At 26.4% G+C, this 23811-nt stretch overlaps 1 protein-coding gene across 2 annotated transcripts in view; it reads left to right on the top strand.

The window, feature by feature from the left end:
* Window positions 1-16103: 16103 nt before the first annotated feature.
* Window positions 16104-23811, top strand: part of LOC101239329 (merlin) — a 58597-nt gene continuing 50889 nt past the window's right edge. The window contains exons 1-2 of one of the 2 annotated variants that reach the window (XM_065807833.1): window positions 16104-16173; window positions 20135-20214. In XM_065807833.1, the coding sequence (XP_065663905.1) occupies window positions 20143-20214 (72 nt within the window). In that variant the 5' untranslated portion in view covers window positions 16104-16173; window positions 20135-20142. Of the gene's footprint in view, window positions 16174-20064; window positions 20215-23811 lie in introns of those variants that run through there. The other variant, XM_065807834.1, reaches the window with a different exon arrangement.

The raw sequence follows: 23811 nt of genomic DNA, 5'->3' as shown, positions 1-23811 counted from the left end.
TTGTTATTTTATTGTTATTTTATTGTTATTTTGTTGTTGACAGTTGGTTATATCAATATCTTTTATCAGTAGGTTATATCATATCTTTCCAGTAGATCTAAAATGTCAGTAATCAAAGATTTACCGTCGTGGCTTTTAATTTGTAGAAAACAAAAAAATCGTTTATACACGTGGCCATTTAGATAATAACGAAATATCACAGAAATTTGATCCACGTAAGAAATATCAGAAGTCGAATTACGATAATTCCCCAGTATTTTGCTTTTTTTATTTCGGTAATGATGTGCGTTAAAACCTTTTGAGACATAATATCAATTAGCTCTTCACAAATAGTTTTAGACAAATAATTTACATTACCTTTGCCTTTATTTGCAAAAGTGTCAATGTGTTGCTTTAAAACTGGATCAAATTGAGTCAACAGTTCTAACATGTCTAAGTAATTTCCGTTTTTTGACGATCCTATAACTTCATTATGGCCTCGAAATGCTAAACCTCTTCCGGCTAAAAAACGAATAACCGCTACTATTCTATTTAATATTGCAGACCAATAATTAAATTGCCTTTTAATCTGGCTTACCATATATTCATCGACATGAGTATTTTGTTTTATGAATTCTATCCACTTAATCATACATTGAATATGTTCCTTGCTGTTTTCGTGGCCGAAAATAGTTTGTTTAGCTTTTTTCCAATTGTAAAAGCCACTTTTGACAAATACGTTGTCGTAATCGGGTGAAAACAACTTGCAAACATAACAAAATACACATCCAGTGGATTCAGAAAACATCAGCCATTTTTGGTCACACTTTTCGCCATTATTCATCACTTTTTGAAAATATTTAACCGAATAATATATGTACTGGTTTTTGAACATCTGCTTCGAAGATTCGAAATTAGAGTCTTTATTTTGAAAAAAAGCATACCCCTTGTTTAAATACTTCATACGTTCATTTTCCTTTAATTGTAATGGCCATAAAGCAGGGTCTTCGCGTAGAATGGTATTTAGGAAAAAAAAATCATGATAAATAATGATAAAAAATAATAAGTGACAATTTATAGAATAAAAATATTAACTGCCTAAAAAGTAAATTGTTTGTTTAGCAGATGTTAGAGGTGTCATTAAAGATAGTAAAAATTGGAGTACCTGAGTCAAGCTCATTATTATGCATTGTAGATTCAATACTTTCAACTTCTTGTATTTAATTTGAAGGACCTTGGCAGGCTACCTCATTTTCCGTGTTATTGTTTTTATCTTTTCTTTCATTGTTTTTATTATTATCTACAGTTTGTGGAAATTGCATATTAGTTTGGTTTGATGAAAAAAAATTTGTCATTTTCAGAAGTTTAGCTACCATTTCCTCTCTCTCTCTCTTTCTTCAATCTTCTTTTAGAAGCTCCACTTTCATATTTTCTTAGCATTTTAGTTATAACTGTATAACCTGAAAAGTGTTAAACTGTTCTTTTTTTCTCTTTCACAAATTTAGCGCTTCAGCTATTAAACGCATTCACACAAGAACTCTTTTGTGCGGAAGTACAAAAGAATTGCAATCGATAATGCATTTTTAATAACAATATAATCATTCAAGTCATTAATAATTTTCCGAAGGGAATTTTTTTTGTAACAATTTGTGCAAATGTTACATTCAATTATTGCTATAAGGCGCTGCTACCAATCTAGTAATTTTTTTTTTGTAGAAAAAAATATATAATGCAGCGTTTTTGTTGACAGTTATTTTATTTTTGTGCTTTTGTTTTCAGACAACTTAGTAAATTTAACTTTGGCTCTTTTAAGTTAATAAAAGATTTAATTTTCAGATTTAATAAAAAATTATTTACTTTGAGTCGGGGCCCCTAAAATTGTGGGGCCCGGGGCAATAGCTCCCCCTAACCCCCCTTGATCCGCCACTGCACAGTGGGCCAGAATTCACTTTTACTGGACAAAATTCATAACTAATTTAATATTAGGGGTATATTGACTAAAATTAGGATGAGTAATAATATGATGTCTGCGCTTCTTATGAAGGTGTTATTTTTTTAATTCGTTGCTATAGATACTAAATTTCGGATAGCAAAAATCTAGTTTTGGTATTTGCAGATATTTTTATGAGTGCTATGTTTACCAAATTTTACATAAGTACCAATATGAGGTCGCGCTTTTTAAAAACGTGAATATATTTTTTGTTTAGTTGCTATGGATACCTAATTTTGCTTAGCAGCAACTAACTTTTATTAGTTGCATATGTTTTATTTGTGCTATGTACACTATTTAGCACCTGTTTTATTATGAGATCCTTGCTCGTGAAAAGCAAAACTTATTTAAGTTTAATATGATCATATTAACTCTAGTTAATCGATTAACTAGAGTTATTACACGTGCTATTACACGCTGCTAGATAAACTTGTTTTCCTGTAGAAAAAAATTGTATTCTAGCTTAATTAATTAGTTTTTCTAATTAGCAGATTTTACGAGCGTCTGCAGATTTTTTAAAATTTGTATGTTTATATTGTTCCCATGCATTCACAATCATCAAAAATCTTTGACAATGTAATCTACAAGTAGTACAAGCTTAGCAAACAATAATTCACAAGAATTTGAAGTTGAAAAAGTTGCAACTTTTCTTTGTTTTTAATGATGATTCTTGAAATGATAATGTAGGCCTGCCGAGTTGTTTATTTTTACTACCCTTCATTAATGTGGTATTAAAATCATTTTCAAGCCAAGCTGAATTCTTTCTAATAAACCTTGCACCGGTTAGTTTACTTTGAATCCGTCTCTTAACATAATCAAAATAAATAAACGAAAGACTGTTGAGTCAAATAAATTAGCGAATTTTGCTTCTTGTGACATTCATGAAGCCTTATTAAAAACATCATTTCAACATCTAAAATGAATAGCCACAACCAAAGCAACCAAAATAGATTATTAAATCAATTTGGTTTGACAAGCGCCAAATAAATAAAATAAATATATGTATATATATATATATATATATATATATATATATATATATATATATTATATATATATATATATATATATATATATATATATATATATATATATATATATATAGTATTGTTCAGTAATACGTTTTGTATGACTAAGACCGTATTATATGTTTTCCATGTTTTTTAAAATTTTGTGCAAATAAAAATTTTTGAGCGCAATTACAGATTTTTTGTTAGGTAAAAGAGTTCAAACGTAAAACCAAAGTGGCGCCTAGTGGCAGCCAGATTTATGAAATTATTAAAGCAAACATATATAAGCTTTAAAATATCTGAGTATAAAAACAAGATGTGGCAATAAAAAAAATATATTGTCAATTAAAAGCAAAAGTTAGACTTAAATATAACAAATTAGGCATATTTAAATTTGCTATAAATATGTTAATTACATACTAATTTTAGTTTAACAACTTTTAAAATCTAGATAATATATAGAGTTATAATATAATATTTTAAAAAGCGCAATATTTTATGTAAATTTTATTTATTTCCATCGATTTTTTAAACAACATTTTTCTCTTTATAATTTTTTTTTTCTAATTTACATTCGCGTCTACTTCAACCACAGCATTAGTATATTCATTAAGACTTTAAGTGTATATAAACGGTTTTAAATTGTTTTATAGTGTCTTTATATTAGCAACCAGACAATCTCTAATGGCCTTATTATAAAAGGACAAAAATAGACTTCGACAAAGCACTAATTGCAACAATTTTAATTACAACTATCAAAAATGAATTGTCTATAAAAAATGTTTGTCTTTCTAGACAATCATTTTAAAAACGGACACTAAATGAACAATCTCGATTTTTTAATGAGGTATAGAAGATCTATTTAATATATAATTTGGACTTATAACGAGTAATTAAATTTTCACTGCAGCATCGTTTCAAAAACTGAAAACGAGCGCAAAATTAAAAATACAATTTTTCTAACAGAAGTTCATTTTTTAATTTTTTGTCAAATCAATATTTCTGGTTTTATGAAATCAAGTAAATTTAGACAAAATCATAGACACCAAATAGACAAAATATTATGCTTTGTAGACTTATGAAGTGAAAATTTTTTTTTAACTGAGCAATCTTAGGACACCATCAAAAATTTGATAGACACAACAAGGACAAAAAATTAAACATTTGTTGTGTCCATTACAACATACAGAATTGTCTATGTCTGTGTTGTAAGTCTATCCATAGACTAGTCTGGTTACTACTTTATATAGGTTCAACACCATTTAGGCATCAAAATTCTGATTTTGGTTTCTATACTTTTGTCCAGTCACTGGCCCACTGTGCACTGGTGTGTTATATTATATTATATTATATATATATATATATATATATATATATATATATATATATATATATATATATATACATATATTACATATATACATATATATATATATATAATTATATATATATATATATATATAATTATATATATATATATATATATATATATATATATATATATATATATATATATATATATATATATATATATATAATTATATATATTATATTTTTTTATATAATAAATATATAAAAGAATTCTCACCAACGCACTGGTGATATTCTGATATAAATTTTATACGTTGCAACGTATAAAATTTATATCAACATATTGAATCCTATTTAAATGATAAAACAGCTGTATATTCCTTCTTTACCAATAAATACATATATATATATATATATATATATATATATATATATATATATATATATATATATATATATATATATATATATATACAAATATATATATATACATATATATATATATATATATATATATATATATATATATATATATATACCAATGTATATATATATATATATATATACCAATGTATATATATATATATATATATATATATATATATATATATATATATATATATATATATATATATATATATATATTGTTCAATGCTCTTTCGCGGTGTTCTGTAATAAGACCGTAAGGACTTCTGGGAGCGCCTTTATAACTACAAAAATTAGTGAATAAACTCATTTAAACTAATTTTTGATGAAATGAAATTTTATAATTCACATATGCGCTCAACGTGTTTAAGGTGGTCTTATAGTATTAGAGATAAATTTTTTCCTACCATATATAAGTTTATACATTTTATATATTTTGAAAGGAGGTCACACAAAAAAAGAAAAAAATCTTAAACTTTTTAACTCTTTTTATTTTAGGACCCTCTTCAGACCCGAGAACAGTAAAATCAGTAAAAATTGCTGTGTATTGTAAAACAATAAATAATAAATTGTTTGGTTTCAAAACTTGTCTGGTGATTCATAACAAGCTTATCTGTGTCTGGAATAAAAATCAAAAAAATAATATACCAGTTATCTGCTTCTGTTCAATTGGTTTTTTTTTTAATCTTAACATCAGCGATGGGTACATAATTCATCCTGTATGTGATGAAAAGAATATTAAAGATATTAATTTCATCCTGTGTGTGATAAAAAGTAGCTGGTTGCACTGATGGAATCGTGTTCATGAATATAAAAACCCTAATGATTGCAGACAAGCAATTTCTTAACTCACAAAAAGTAATTGCATTTCTTGAGTTAACGTTTATAGTATTAGCTCCTGGAGTACAAGGTTTTATTTTTGTAAGTGGAGTAACTTAATTCACAAACAGCGAAATAGAAAAGTTAGGAGGATGGAAAGTCTTTTTTTCTTTTTTATGCCATTTTGAAAGGCTATATACTTATTGCTACAGGTTGGACAGCAAACACTACAACTAATATCAGAAAATAATATTGGTATTATTATTTTAAACATAATACCATAGAGAAGTATCATCACAATTTCACGCCTTGAAGATAAACTTTTAAGGCTGATAACAGGGACTGACAAGTTCCGAAGACAAAGTTCCGTAGACAAAGTTTTTTATATTTTTTATATATAAAGCATACTTTTTCAGAATAAATTTTGACCGATTTTTTTTATCTTTCATGCCTTAGTATAATATTTTACACAAAGTAGATTGTACTTTAATAAAATATCTACTAGATTTTTTAGAAGTTTATCTAGCTGAAGGAACAATTTTAATTTATTATATTTGTTACAATCTTAGCTGAAAATTATTTTACTTGGGTGCTAAAACCCTTTTTTAATAATATATAAATGAATTGGTCGGTCTTTGAAAAAAAGTTTCGACTGAAATTTGGTACTTCAGCTTTAATTTTAGAATTAAGTTAAAACCTGTCTGATATTATAAATATCAGTTCGTCTTAATATTATTTTAAAGAATATTTCGGCAATTAATATAACAAAAATAATTTATTACTTTATTATTAAATATATTGATTTTAATATTTGTATAAAATTGTATAATGGATATAATGAAAAGTTAATATATAATAATAACAATAATAATAATAATAATAATAATAATAATATAGAGTTATATGATTGGTATATGATGATCATTATGATTGGTATATGATATATGATTAATAAAAATATCGAGTTATATAATTGGTATCTATGTTTGAATGATAGATGTTTGGAAACAGTATGCTCGAATTTCAGAAGCTAATTTCTAAATATGTTTTCAGTAACTGAATATAGTTTGAGCTTGTACAACAAAATTAAAATTGAAGTAGATAAATTTAAATCGTTAAAAAAAATTAAAGAAGTAAATATAATTTAATGCCCTTTATACCGCAACGACCCAAGAAAAACATATAAATTGTTCCATGCAAGTAAAGATTCGACAGTTAAAAAAGAAACAAAACACGGAAATAAAAGAATTAAAAGATTACTATAATAAAGTCATTACAAAACTTAGTAAAACAGTTAAACTTTTGTTAGGTATGCCTGAAAAAAGTGGAGATTTAAAAAGACTACTGACACTGATTTAAATATTTTAACACTGCAGACATTAAAAGCGATTTATCATTCTTTGTTAGTTATTCTGGGAAGACTAACTGGTAATTAACTTTAAGGAGGAATATATTGGCATCCTTCTTATAATATAAGTAAGTTAGCCGAAAATGTCCCAACAACAAACAAAACGTCAGAAAGTGACATTGCTTATTCCAAGGAGGTATAATAGCTTAGCTGGAGAGAAAACAAAGCCGAAAATGAATTAAAATAGCGTTACGGTCTTCGTAGTATAATTAATTATTCCAGAAGCAAGTCAAAATGGCGCTTTTGCAAAAAAGTGGAAAATTTTAAAACGTAATCAATAAGCTTTAAAAGCTATAATCGAAATGAATTAATAAAAGAAAAGTTTGTTAGATATGTTTTTAACAACTACTCGATCAATCAAGAAGTTAATTAAAACAAAAATGACGATTAAGGCGAAGTAATTGTTTCTTGCTTACCTCAATTATAGGTATAAATATCAAAGTTTTAGACTCTACCTTAATCTCTACTACCTATTTGAACCTTATTTTTTGCTTGCCTGTTCAGCTATAGGTTAGTTACGTTCTTTAAAACTGTTATTTCGGCCAGGAACTTATTAAATTCCTCCAGGATTTTATTTTGTATTGGAGTAGTTTTGTCGGATTTATTTTGTGTTGGAGTATTTTTATTGGATTTAAAAGCAAATACAGAAATATAAAACTTTTTTTTATAAATCTGGCAAAAATACTACCAAATTCTTATTTAGACATTAGTTAAGTTCTAATCTAGAAATTTATTATTAGTCGTTCAAAAGCACAACAACAAAGTAACAATAAACTAACTCCAAATATTGTTTACGAATTTCTTTAACTTCCATCTTTTTATTTGCAATCGTTTATAACGTTTTGAAACAATATCATTGGATAATTTTTGTTAAACGTGGAATGTGATTGGTTAACTTTAAATATGATAATTACGCATGTTTAATTGAAAATTATTTTACTGCAAAGACTGTTCCTTGAAAAAATGACGTATTTTAATTTCGTTCTCACTCCAGTCTATGATAACTCCTTGCTTATTCATTGCTTAAAAAAAGTTAATTTTTAGTAATACCAATCAATTATTAAAACAAGGAGTTTTCCAGAGCCCTTTAACAGAAAGGTTACTTTGGAAGAAAGAAAAGAACTAGATTTTTTGATTATAAAACAGAAAGAAAATTTATGTGAAAATTTGAAGAATGCAAGACGCAACTGAAGAATGAAGACTGCAATTACCAAATCAACAAAATTTAAATGTCTATAAATTAAAAATTCTATATACAGGGTGCGGCAGCGATTCGCGAACTAATTTTTGGCTGGGTTTTGTGATGTAAATAAAATACTTCCACAATTTGTTTTTGTTGATTAATGTTAAATGACCGTCTTAGGTTTTAAAAAAATAGTAAATAAAACACATTTTAGTTAAAAGTTTTACAATGGAAGCCAAAAGAACCGAAGTTTTAAATTTAATTCACGGGGTTTGTCGGTACGTGAAGTGATTCCTGTTTCTGGAGTATCTAAAACTATATTTTACAAAGTGGTTAAACGTGACAGTGCTGAAAGAGCCAAAATGCCTTCTCCAGTGAATAAAAAAGTTGATAAAAAGTTCACAGAAAAGCTTAAAAAGCATGTTGAAAAGAATCCTACTGTATCCATCAGAAAGACAGCAAAATTGTTCAATGTTGGTGACAGGACAGTCAGAAGAACTCTAAAAACACTTGGAAAAGTCAGTGTGGCCCGATCTTCATGTCAACTTTTAACAGAAAGACTAAAAACTTTACGATTGGAACGATCAAAGAAGTTTCTAAATAAATGTTGACGATGCATGGCTAAAAAGCCATGCTTTGTCAACATTTAAAGTTTTCTCAGATGAAAAACTTTTTAGTGTTGACTGTGTGATAAATAGGCGAAATGACAGATTCATTGTGCAGAAGAGTGACAAAGTAATTGTGGGTGCTTGGTGTGACCTGTGTGTCACACCAAGCACCCACAATTACTTTTTTTAACAATGTCCTGTTGAAAAATGCAATTGTTTTCTGGGAATTGTAATTCCCAGAAATTCCCATTCTTTTTGCAAACCTTACTCTCAACTACGTTCCACTCACTGTAGTCAAAGGGATTCAGGTCAGGGCTGGATGGTGGCCAAAAGTGTTTGGGCCAGAAATTAGTCATATTGTCTTGAAGATACTGTTGAGCTTTTCTGGACCCATGACAAGTTGGATTGTCTTGTTGAAAAATGCAATTGCTTTCTGGGAATTGTAATTTTTGACTACAGTGAGTGGAACGTAGTTGAGAGTAAGGTTTGCAAAAAGGCCCACTCAAGTGTCAAATCACTGAAGTCATCAATTACCTGTGCTTGGAACTCAATGTCAAGGGAGTTGATAAAGAAAAGAAAGTCAAGTAAAGACTAAAGAAAATCAAGTATAGACTTTTCCATTGCTTTTTGGCTATAGAAAAGGAAAGATTATTGTATCCCATCAAACATTGCTTTAACGTATTTGCAGTGGACCTATATAGATATTTTTTAGCGTTTCATTGGAGTTTTTCTCACCGGTTACTTTAAGGACCATAAGTGGCAGCCGCTATAAATGGCAAGCCGATAACTTTCCGACATGTTAATAGTGGCAAGTCATTAGCTACCTGCTTTTGGTGGCTGCCACTAATGGTTCACTAATTAATTAATGAGCAAAACTACAGTGGACCACCAAAAATCCAAATATAGGTCCAATGAAATTCCGCTATAGAACGTTTGCTGGGATTGTAAAAGCTTATTTTACAATGTATTTAATCATAAAAAAACAAAAATTGTTAATTATATGTTAAATATAATATTATATATATATATATAAATTTTAAATTTGTCAACCTTGTGTTTTACAATATCGTTTTCAGTTTAATGTTCTAATTCTTCAATAATAAAATCTATAACTTATATAATAAATATATTATTAATTTAATGGGCCAGAACTATATTAATATGCATAATTTGTTCTTCTGTTTTAAAGTTTAGTTAGTTGTGAACTGAAAGTAGCTTCATTTGTTTATTTTTGTTTAAAAGTTTATGCATAAAAAATAACAGATAGATTATTGCCTAAATTTGTTGCTTTAAGTTTTTACGCAGATATCATTTATGATAATGACAAAAAAATTAGAAATTAAAAAAAGACGGAATTTATAATTAGGGGAGAGGGGGGCACATTAGGCTACTTTTTTAAAAAGATATTACAGATTTCGAACTGTTGGACAAAAATTTTTTTTGGCTGAAAAAGGTAATTTAGGTATTCGTTCTTCAAAAAAAAGCAAGTCGAGCTAGTTCAAATAAATTATGGTTGCTTTTTTTTTTTTAAATCGAAGCTACCAATAGTCCAAAACTACCCCACAAGAGGGGGTAGTTTAGGACAATGTTGGGGCAGTTTAGGAAATATAATAAAAAGACAAAAAATGTTTCTTAAAACCTAATTTTTTCGTTTAGAAGTAATTATTAACAATAACAGAATCAACAGAATTATTAGGAGTAGCATAAATATTCTTATAAAGATCTCAAACCATTAATGAGTTTTTTTGTATATTCAAATAAACAAAAATGAAAATGCTATTCAATCACATATCACTCTTATTAATAAAAAGATAATAAAAAAAACAAAAAGTTTGAATATAAAATGGATGTAGATAAATATAAAATTTTTCTTTTTGTTCGAATTGAGAGAATTCATAACATTCAACCAAGTTTAAATGTAGAAAAATCAAATTTAAATATTATACCAGAACCTCTTGAAATGCTTCCTGCATTGTTTGTCACAGGAAGTTTAGCTAAGACTTCTGCAATTGGCACCGACCACTTATTTTGTATATCAGGAAAGTAAAATATATTAAATCCTACTTTTTTATTCAACAAATTAACAACCAAAATGCTTCCATTTATTTCTTCAATTCTGCAAACAAAAGCTAACGTTGCATTGTTAACTGTTGAAGCACATTGGACTAAACAAAAATCTCCATGATTTAATGCTTCTGTTTTCAATTTTTCTGTGTATACAACAGGCTTAACTTTAAAATTTAAACTTGTTTTATTTTGCAAACAAGAATTACTTTTATTGTGCATACAGGTAGAGCCAGAGACTGTTGCATTAATTTTTTTTTGGGGGGTTGATATGCTTGTTAAATATTTTCTGTTTTGTGTAAGTTATAGATTCTGTTTTTGGTGGTCTTTCTGGTTTGTATGTTAAAATTCTTGATCTTCCTTTTTTTCTGCCTCTTGATGTTTTCTTTCTTGGATGTGCTTTTGGGTATTGTCTAATCATTTCAGGAAATAAAACTGGTGCAAATAGCTGTGACGGCTCATCAGTTGAGTTTTTATATGCATTAAGTGACTCATTATTTGGCACAGTAGCTTCAAAAGTTTTTACTACAGAATGATCACTAACATTTGAAATTTTAAAATCTATGTAGCTTTTTTTATTATTGTCATTAATACTAGATTGACAAGAGATGTAATTAAGGTTTTGGTTTGTTACCTCTGAACAGTCAAAATCTTCATTTGTGAATGCATTTCTTGAAAAAGGAAAAATACCACATTTTTTGAACCCTGCAGTAATATTATTTGGTGTAAATGAGCTATTATATGCAGGGGTTACTATACTGGCTAAATCATGAATTGTTATAGTTCTTCCAGGGTGATTTAACAACCAGTCATTTTGAGATACAGAAAGTTTTTGTTTAAAAGGACCCAAAACTGAAACATCAAGAGGTTGAAGTCTATGTGTACAATGTGGTGGAAATGTAAGTAAAACAATTCCATTTTCTCTGCAAAAATTGATTGCATTAATAGTACAATGGCTTTCGTGGTTATCTAGTAATAAAAAATCTTGTTTTATTTATTGCACTTTGAATGGAGCTTTAAATGTTTGAGCACTCGTATAAAAAATTCTCCTGTCATCCACCCACTACTAGGGTTGTTAGCAAATCCAACACAACCATTAGGTCTTCCTGTTAGCATACGCTCTTAAAATCTTGCTCTAGGATAGATAAAAACTGGTGGTGTAAAGTTTCCGACTGCATTAATAATAGCACACATAGTTACAAGCTGCCCTCTTTCAGCTGAGACGTTTTGACCAACTTGCTTCTGACCACGCTGACCTATGACATTAGGTGCCTGCACAACAGTCATGACACTTGTTTCGTTTATGTTAAATATGCGTACTGGAGAATATTTTAACTTACACAGTACTCTCTAAGTTGAGTTGAAATTCATTCACATTTTGTAGGTTAAAACTTGTTGCTCTTGATAGACTTGTATTTTCTGGTTTGTGCAGAGAAAGCTTTTTGTGTCTTATCATAAATCCTTTCATGCATTCAATGCCAGCAATTTTATTTTGGCTCCATAGTTCAGGACATTTTTTCAAAGCATTACTATATTCATATGCTAAAATTCTAGCTTGGTAATAAGTTAAACCATAATTTATTTTTGATGATTTCAACATATAATTATCTAACAATGCTTCTTCTGCATTAGTAAATACTTTATTCACAGAATATTTGGTTGAAAAGTTATCACTTTTCGCTTTTCTATTATTTCTGAGCATTTTTATTCTGTAAGCTAACGTACTTTTAGAGAACCCAAATACACCTGCAGCTTCTCTTAGCTTCATTGTTTTATCAAAAACATGTTTAACTGCAGTTTTTAAATTTTCCTCGTTTATAAATCTTTCACATTTTTTTTTTAAATTGCGCACCATTTTTAAACTAAGTATAATTTTATTTGAAGATAAGTTTGTTACGATCCGCGCAACACGTCCTAATGTGTCCCGTGAAAATCGTCCAATGCTGCCTCAACCCTGATCTCAGGAAACTTTCCACAATTTTTTTGTGAAGAATTTATGTTTTATCGTTGAATTTTTTTATTTACGTTGCAGAACATATACCTTTCACATAAAATGCAAAAAATAATTCCTTGGGTGGAGTAAGTTTCTTTGTAAATCCTTACACTTAAGAATTAAAAAAATTAGAAAAAATATCAAAAACCACAAAACGTTTGTATTAAAAGCTACCTGACTGCCTTTGCTACCTGAATATATTTAACTTTGTTGAAAAGTTAGTAATTTTTGGATTATTCGCATTGTCCTAAACTACCCCTGTCCTAAACTGCCCCCCTCTCCTCTACGAACTTAATTTGTTTAAAAAAAAGTCAAATCATGAAAAAATAAAAATGCAAATTTCTCAATAACCAAAAGTGCTATAAAATTGATTGAACTCATTTTGAAACAATTTTACATTTTAAATGCAATTTTTTTAGATTTTAGTGGTCTTATTGCTATAAGACCTGCTATGTGAGGTTCGGCAGCTATAGGACTTGCTACGTGAGGATCAACAGCTGCACGAGCGACTAGTTAGCGACAACTTAGAATGATTATCATTATAATTTAACTAAACTAAATAAAATAACAACTAAACTGAATATAATAACAAATATCTTTTAATTCAACTAAACTGACGAAATTAAATAGGCTAGCTACATTTTGCTACGTAGTTAAGCTAATGATATTCATAAACAAATCACTTTCTCTATCATAGAGAAAGTGATTTGTTTATGAGTATCGCTAGCTTAACTACGTAGCAAAATGTAGCAACTCAGTGTAGTTAAGGCGATTTGAAAATGTTATAGCGTCTGTATTATATTTTGTTGACTAAGACATTTTTCCGTTAAATAATTAGGTCCGTGAATTGTGAAAAGACGAAAAAAATTAAAATGATAAACTTTGCGGTATTATAAAATATAAATGTTTGTAGCAAAAAAACTTGCGGTATTGTAAAATATAAATGTTTGTAGCAAAAAAACTTGCGGTATTATAAAATATAAATGTTTGTAGCAAAAAGAACGAATTTTTTTTTTTTTTTTTTAATTTTCCTAAAATCACAATTGCTTGTCCAAATTTAAATAAGATTTTAAATAAATACGTTGATTGGTACGGTGAAATGAACATAATAGTTTAATAATATGATCTGTTCTGATCGTTTATTGGTAATTTTTCATAATTATAACCTCTTTCTTGGTCGAAATTCTAGTATTTTTTGTGAAAATTGATAGTAATATTGTATTTTGACAACTATATATAGGTAATATACGTCAGAACGGTTTAGAACTTTGATCTATAGTGGGTTAAGGCACTTTTTGAAAAGGTTATAACTAAATTTATGTTAACGCCAATGAACAAAAGGGATCTAAAGACTCCAAAATGGTGTTCTTTAGATTCAATATTAGGGGGAGTAAAAAGGTTTTGAAAATTATATATAAAAAATAAAAGTTTGTTTAAATATTAAAAAAACCTGAAGACAAAAAAGCTGCACTATCTAAAGCTCTTGTTTGGATATAATATGCTGATAAAATCATGCTAGTTCCAAATAAAAGAACTCGAATAATTTGTAAATCGTCTTAACTACACCGAGTAGCCTATTTAATTTCGTCAGTTTAGTTAAATTAAACAAACAAAAATTTTTAGTTTTTAAATAAACTAACAAAACTAAGCATTTCAGAAAAGATTTATGGAAAGAAGAAATTCACGAGCTTGTGGATTTAGGTCCAATCTGACTTCCCCTCATGGTAACACCTGCGGAAGGTTTCTTGAATTTTTGCGAAAATAAAGCAACCGGCATGGCGCATCATTCTAATCCACCGCTGGAAATAAAATTATTTTTGAGGTACGTAGATGATAGGCACGCACGATTTAACAATAAAGATAAATTTCCATCCGTTTGCAACAAATATTAAACAATCAACATCATGACATTAAATACACAATCGAATTGGATTTTGTATTAAATACACAATCGAATAAATTTTTTAAATATTAAAATAACCTACAATCAAAAAGGTTGTTATGATTTTAACATACATCGGAAAGAAGCGATAACAAATATTTAGGTTGAGCCCATTTCAAACCACTATCCGAAAATTTTAGACGGTATATTAAAGGGATATATCCATTAAGCTTTATCAGTTTATTTGAAAAAATTGTGAATAAAGAAATCAATTTCCTAATAGATGTATTTGCTGAAAACGGATACGAAAAGATTAAATTACTAAACCTTGTAAATATTGTTATTAAAAACGGCACCCAAATAATGAAATAGTCTCTTATAACAATAAAGCAACCATGTCAACTATATCACTTCCGTGGATATAGTTGGCATGCCAATATCATCACTTCGAGAATTTTTTAGGAAAGCAAGTTATAAGACATTTTTAAAATCTAGAACAAATCGTAAATCTTCGCTAACCTCGTGCAATGAAACAAAACAACCATCAAATAGCTATTCTGGAGTATACCTAATAGAATGCGAGTAAAAGTAAAAATACATTGGCGAAATAAAAATGAAAATAGCGACGAATACAAAACAATGCCAAAAAATATATATTAGAAGAAAAATGGGACCAATTTGCTATCGGGCATGAAAAAAACAATTCTCCATGCAATACAAAATGAGAGCAAGTAAAAACGTTGAAAATAGTAACTAAAAAATTTGAAAGAAAAGTTTGACAATCAGAAATTCATAATAACAAAGTTTGTTGAATTTCTGAAATTCTGAATTTCAATTTATTCTCGAACTTTTGTTAATTTGTTCATTAATTCTAATTAATGCGTTCTAAAATTTGTTTTGGGTACGCACGCTAACTTTAAAGTAGCCATTAAAAAGTGAAGTTACTGTTTGTTTGTAATAAAATATATTTAATAGTTTGTAATTATCCATTTATTTAACCGTAAAGTATGAAAATTTACAATAACATTTTATAAACTCACGTAAATAAGGTTAGGTGTCACTCATATAGTTAAAAACTAGTCAATAGAGTGACACCTAAAAAAAACATCAACAAAAAAAAAAAAAAAAAAAAAAAAAAACTATAAAATAAAACATAAAAAAAATTTAAAAACAAAGAGGAAAAAAAAAAGAAAAAAAAAAGAAAATAAAGCACTAATAAATATAGATAATATTAATAATTGCAATCATAATATAATAAAAAATAATAATAATATGAATAAAAAAGCATTGCAAATAGTAACTATAACATGATAACTTTACTAAAAATTATGACTAATGTTAAAAATTATGTTAAAAGCAATTATAGTGAAGTTTATAACTATGACAGAAAGTATTAAATAAACATAACAATAGCACAAATTAGGACAATAATCATAAAACTATTACTACAATGGAATCGCTGTCATTATAAATAAGACTAATAAGATTTCTAAAAAAAAGGTAAATTAATGATAATAGTAATATTAGTAGTAGACTTAAAAAAGACAGTATAAAATAAAAGTAATAATAGTTATATAAATACAGTAATAAAAAAAAAAGCAATAATAATAAAAGATAAAATTAATATTTATTAATTATATACTAAAATGAAAATTTCTTAATTCGGTTTCGATTGAGAAGAAGAATGTTTATTAATTATATATATGGTTTTATGGTTATTGTCTTAATTTGTGCTAATGTTATGTTTATTTAATACTTTCTGTCATAGTTATAAACTTTGCTACAATTATATAGGGTACTATAATAAAAGGGTATTTAGTTAAAATCTTTTTTTTACAAATGGTATTATTTGGTTCCAGTGTGAAATACATTGATGTTTTATAGAGAGCTTGCTATATTTGATAGTGTTGAAAAAAGAAGTGTGCAAGTTGAATTTTTCAGTATTTCCAGTGTAATATTTGTGTGAGTCACTTGTTTGAATAAATTTTTAATAAAGCTGAAGATGCTAATATCAAAAAGCTAACAAAAATTTCTAAAATTAATAAAAAATTAGTATTTAGAAAAATCGTATTCATTGATGTCCATATATATATAGAAATATATATATATCTACATATAGATATATAAATATATATATATATATATATATATATATTTATATATATATATATATATATATATATTTATATATCTATATGTAGATATATATATATTTCTATATGTATGTATATATATATATATATATATATATATATATATATATATATATATATATATATATATATATATATATATATATAATTATATATATATATAATTATATATATATATATATATATATATATATATATATATATATAATATAACTATATATATATATATATATATAACTATATATATATATATATAACTATATATATACATATATATAAATATATATATATATATATATATATATATATATATATATATATATATATATATATATATATATATATATATATATATATAGTTTTCTTTCATATAATTTCTCGGATTATTTATTTTTGATTTATTTTTTAGTTATGTTGTTTTGTAGTAATGATTATTTTTTCTTCAGTTTTTTGCGTATATAATTTTACTTATTATTTTTTGCTAGTCATTTATTGTTTTATTTTTTAGTTATTGTTCATTTTTTAATAGTGATTTATAAATTTTTTATACACATATATTGTTTGTTTTTAGTTTCATTTTAGCTATTTATAGTAAATATTTTATTCTGCTGTGTATTATTATTTCTTTCTTTCTTTATTATTATTTTTTTTAATCTTATGTTATTTTTAATCTTATGTTATTTTAGCCTAAGGTACTTAATGTAATTTTTTGTTTTGTTTGTAATGTTTGTTGTAACTTTTGTCTATGTAATGTTTGTTGTAACTTTTGATTTTCTCAGTGTTTTTCTGTGTATATTTTATTTATTCATTTGGTCATAATATTTGCAATATTATTTGGTTACTATATTGTAACAACTATGTTTAATATATTTACTAAATCTTTATAATTTTTTAGCAATAGTCATTTTTATGTCATTGTTAGTTACGTTACGTTTTGATAGTTTATTACTGTTTATAACTGTAGCTTTGTATGTATAAATGATTGCTGTGTGGAAAGTAATAACAATTTATTTAAATTATTATAAATACTTAATTATTGTCAAAATAACATGTTGTTATTATTATTATTATTATTTATCATTGTTATTATTGTTATTATTAGTATTGTGATTATTATTACTATTAATAATAATATTATAATTTTTACTAAGATTAATTATAAACATATAAATTATTTTTTTAAAGTGTTTACTTAAGATTAGTATTTCAATACTTTTTGTAAAGTGAAAATTACTTTTAAGAATATATACATATATATATATATATATATATATATATATATATATATATATATATATATATATATATATATATATATATATATATATATATATATCAATCCTCGGAATTAGAAAAAATGAGGGTGGCAATAATTTGCCGACCTCAATCTTTTAGAGGTTGGCATCAGGTTGCCAAAAAAAAGGTCTTACCATAAAACATAAAAACGAGGTCGACGAGGTTAAGATCAGCAGTAAGGTCGACATTGCCGAATCCCTAATTCCTTGCGTTGATAAATATATGTATATACACACATATATATATATATTTATATATAACAAAATTATATGTATATATATATATATATACATATGATTTTATTATATATATATATATATATATATATATATATATATATATATATATATATATATAAATATATATATATATTTATATATATATATATATATATATAATAAAATCATATGTATATATATATATATATATATATATATATATATATATATATATATATATTCTGAAAATTAATTTTCATGGCTATTTACAAAGAGTATTGAAATACTAATTAGTATTGAAATACTAATCTTAAGTAAACATCTTAAAAAAATAATTTATATATGTTTATAATTAATCTTAGTAATGATGATAATAATATTAATAATATTAATATTAATAATAATAACAATAGTAACAGTAATAATAATAACATGTTATTTTAACAATATTAATAGCCATAATAAAGTAATTATAATGATTTAAATAAATCGGTATTACTTTCCATGCAACAATCATTTATACATACAAAGCTACAGTTACAAACTGTAATAAACTGACAAAACGTAACAACTAACAATGACATAAAAATGACTATTGTTAAAAAAATTATAAAGATTTAGTAAATATATTAAACATAGTTGTTACAATATAATAGCCAAATAATATTGCAAATATTATGACCAAACGAATAAATAAAATATACACAGAAAAACATCGAAAAAATCAAAAGTTGCAATAAACATTGCAAAGATAAAAGTTACAACAAACATTACAAACAAAACAAAAAATTAGGTCAAGTACCTTAAGCTAAAAAAAAGCATAAGATTAAAAAAAAGAGAAACAAATAAATAAATAAATAGTAGTAATAATACACAGTACAATATATAATAAATGACTAAAATGAAAATAAAAACAAATAATATATAACTGTATAAAAAATTTATAAATCACTATTAAAAAATAAATAATAATTAAAAAATAATATAATGCACATAATATTTTAATACGCGGCTGTATTTATTGAATTTTACAAAAATGGCTTTTTAAAATAATAGTTATGAAGCAAAAACCCAAAGTGCTTCATGAATTTTACACACACACACACACACAGATATATATATATATATATATATATATATATATATATATATATATATATATATATATATATATATATATATATATATATATATATATATATATATATATATATATATATTATTATATATTATTATATACATATATAATAATATTATATACATATATATATATATATATATATATATATATATATATATATATATATATATATATATATATATGTTATAATATTATATACATATATATATATATATATATATATATATATATATATATATATATATATATATATATATATATATATTAAAATATTATATTCATATATATATTATAATATTATTTACATATATATATATATAAATATATATATATATATATATATATATATATATATATATATATATATATATATATATATATATATATTATAATATTATATACATATATATATGTATATATATATATATATAAATATATATGTATATATATATATATATGTATATATATATATATATATATATATATATATATATATATATATATATATATATAAATTTACAAAACAAACTTCTTGCTTTGTAAATTTGTAGGCGCTATTTTTATTGATTACCAAGTAAAAAAAATTTTGAAAATAATTTCTATTGTTTAAGAAAATATTTTATGAAAACAGAAAATACATTATTACAATATAGGATGAGTCATGCCAAAGTCTACTCAAGCTCATATACATGTAGTTACAAAACCAGGAGAAGAACTTGAATTTTATGTTAAGGTATTATTACTTTTAAATTTTTTGTTGGTACTATTGATTTCATATTAAAATTTGTAAATATAAAGTTTAGAATTTTATTGGTAAAATTTAAAAATTTATTGCTTGATTAATTTTAATGTTTATGATTACCAATAATTTAAAACTGACTGCATTTAATGGACTTTGCTTGCAACTCTATTCTACCTCCTTGCTATGTACTATTGTTATTAAGTATAATTATCAAAAATCACTGTCACTAAGCAAGTAGATATAGTGAATTTCGCTTTACTTGCTTGCTTTTTGTAAAACTAAACAAAAATTGGTTTTTCCATTAACACATCTCTGTGTTTAAGGCTATCATCTTATTTTTTGGAAAGACTGCATTAGTCACATGTTTAGCCTATGACCATCACGATCATCCTGCTACTGGTATTATGTAACCCAGTACCACCTGCTCCATGCCTTGCTGCCTTGTAAAGTGTGCTTTTTCCAGCAAAGGCTAGGAGAAACAAACTCTGACTTAAAAATTCCCTGCCTTGGCGTTTTTGGTTGAGTAAAGGCTAGAGGTGGTGTCTTGATAAAAATACATGATAAAAATACTAGATGCAGTTAATATCTTGGGCAGATATTAACTGCATCCAGCTACTGTCTTGTAGGAGGCCTCCTTGGCAAAGATTTTAGGGGTAAGCAGAATAATTCTGTTGACCAGCCTCAAACCCATTCTTTATCTATTAGGCTAGCGCAGATATAAAACTGTGTTACATTGTTTCCTACCTAGGATGATGAATGCTGGATCTTCTTTACTTCTCTCATAGGTTTTTGTTTGTGCCTCCTTGATAGTGGCTATGCAACTCTTCCTGTTATCTCCTATTAAGGGTACAGCTCTAAAACTTTGTTTAATGGTTCTGAGGCCGGCTGTTAGTACGGTTTCCCGAACTTTGTAGTAGCTCTCAGAGTGGTTGATTCCATCAATAGCTGCAAAATATCAGAGTGTAACAATGACATCTGTTGTTCCAATTTTCAAAAACTCCTGTGAACATTCTGACCACTCCAATTATTGTCCAATCAGTCTTCTTTCTGTTATTAGCAAGGTCTTTAAGTCTTTGGTAAACAAATTTCTCAGGTCTCATCTTAAGTCAATACAGTTTTCGATCCTATTGCTCTACTGCTGACTTACTAACTGCTGTGACTGAAAGATTTTATCATGCATTAAATGGAGGCAGAGAGACTAGGGCTATTATTCTTGACATATCTAAGGCTTTCGACAAAGTTTGGCATGTTGGTCTTCTCCAAAAGCTTGTTTCATATGATGTATCTGGGAAAGTTTATCAAATTGTTTCTTTCTAACCACATTATAAAAGTCATTCTCAAAGGCCAACAATCTTCTTTATTCCCAGTAACTTCTGGGGTACCTCAAGGTTCTATCCTTGGTCCTATTTTGTTTCTTATCTACATTAATGATCTTCCCGACAACCTTACATCTAAAGTAACTCTTTTTGCTGATGACTTAACTTTATACTCCTGTCTTGATGAAAATTCTTCTCTTTTTGATTGCTTAGAACAGGCAGTCGATCTTGAATCTGATCTGACTTTTGTAACGAATTGGGGCTCACAGTGGCTAGTAAATTTTAACTCCAACAAAACTCTGTTATTTACTGTAAACAACTATTGCAGTACTGTCGACATTCCTATATTGATGAATGGCAACCCTCTCACTGAGTCCTCTCTTTATGTCTTCTTGGATTATCATTTACTATTGACCTTTTATGGAAACCATATATACAATCGATTGACAAATTAGCATCTGCTAAGGTTGCTTCTCTTTATCGTGCTCGCCATTTTCTCTCTCCTGATCCATTCTCTACCTCTACAAATCTCTTATTTGTCCCTGTATGGAATACTGTTATCATATTTGGGCTGGTTCTTCTAATGATGCTCTTTCTCTTCTAGACAAGTTCCAAAAACGCATTGAAACCATAGTTGGACCCGGTCTATCTGCTAAGCTTGAACCTCTTTCCCATCATTGTAAAATTGCGTCTTTTTCTCTTTTCTACAAATACTATCATGATCGCTGCTTAAAGGAGCTTACATCTCTAGTTCCATTAACTAAAACTCATTCTCACTTGACTCGTCATTCATCAAAGTCTCATTCTTTTATTCTATATGTCCCTGCATGCTCCAAAAACTTTTATTTGTCTAGCTTTTTTCCCCACACTTCAACCTTTGGAACTCTCTCTAATCTTCATGTTTTCCTGACTTATACAAGGTTCTACTTTTGAAGTTTTCTGTCAACCGTTTCCTTGCTCTATAATTCTATTCTTTTTTTCTAGTAACTCCCAACTTAATAGTGGTTGCTTGCAGCCTTGTTGGGAGTGAATCAGAATTAAAAAAAAAGTTCTTTTATTTGTTGTAAAATCAAAGTGAATTTGAATATTTAAAAAAAATATATGCTCTTTAATTGGAATTGCTTTACTTTACCTCCTTCCTCTTTGGTGTCACTTCTTTGATCAAACTTTTGTATAAATGACATTATCCTTATTAATCTTTAATTTATTATAAAATAATATGGCTGTAATTTTTATTTTTATTATTTTATGATTATTGTTTATTATTGTTGTTGTTGTTTTTGTTGTTGTGGTTGTTTCTGTTGTTGTTGCTATCATCATTATTATTATTATTGTTATTATTATTGTTATTGTTATTGTTATTATTAATATTAATAGCAGTCTTTACCTATGTGAAACAGGTTATGGTAAGTTTATGTTTTTCACTTAATTATTTTTTCTTTTTGTGCACTGTTACTTTTTTGTGGTAGATTGACCAAGGTCATGATCTGAAAATCTGTCTGTATGGTGTGAAAATGCAGGCATTCTAGTTATCAAAAATGTTAAAATTGAAGTTTATATATTAAATCTAAGAATAAATTTTTTTGTTTTTTTGTATTAGATTGAACATTATACTAAAATTGATAGTGTATATTGATAGTGCCATTAATGTGAGTGGAAGCAAAAGTAATCATCTTGCTGTTCATTGCATCAGCCTTTTATCTGGTTTTCTTCCTTGCCTATCAATACTTTGGAACCTCTCCTATCTTCATGTTTTCCTGACTTATCCAAACAACAAGTTTGAGTCAATCCTTACTCCTAATCCTTACTACTTAAAGGTTTTCTTTGTTTTGCACAATTGTTATCCAGTCAAAGTCCAATTTTTGGTAAAAAAGATTAAAAAAATAAGCAAGGCAAGACTTGTTGCTTTTGACATATTAAAGGAATTTTTATCTATAAACTTTATAAACTTTATATCAGAAAGGTTTGGAAAATTGTTAAGTGTTTCTCCTCCTATCACAGCATCAAAGCTTTCTTTAATGAACAATACTATTCTTCATTTCAAGCAGCCTTAGTGGTATTAGAAGGTTCTATAAATTTTTGTGACAATCTTATTACAAAAGTTGTTTTGTTTATAGATGATTCAGTTATTAATTATTACATTCAAGTTATTCAAGAGTATAATTATTCAAGTCCTAATAAAAAGTTGTCACTCTTTGTGTGTTTAGAACAGATAACTAGTCTTGAGTAAAATCTCTCTTCTGTGATTGCCTGTGGCTTGTAGTGGCTGGTG

This window comes from Hydra vulgaris, chromosome 10 (assembly GCF_038396675.1).
Source record: "Hydra vulgaris chromosome 10, alternate assembly HydraT2T_AEP".
Taxonomy (NCBI): domain Eukaryota; kingdom Metazoa; phylum Cnidaria; class Hydrozoa; order Anthoathecata; family Hydridae; genus Hydra; species Hydra vulgaris.
Note: the sequence above shows the minus strand (reverse complement) of the source record. Positions and strands in the feature narration are given on the sequence as shown.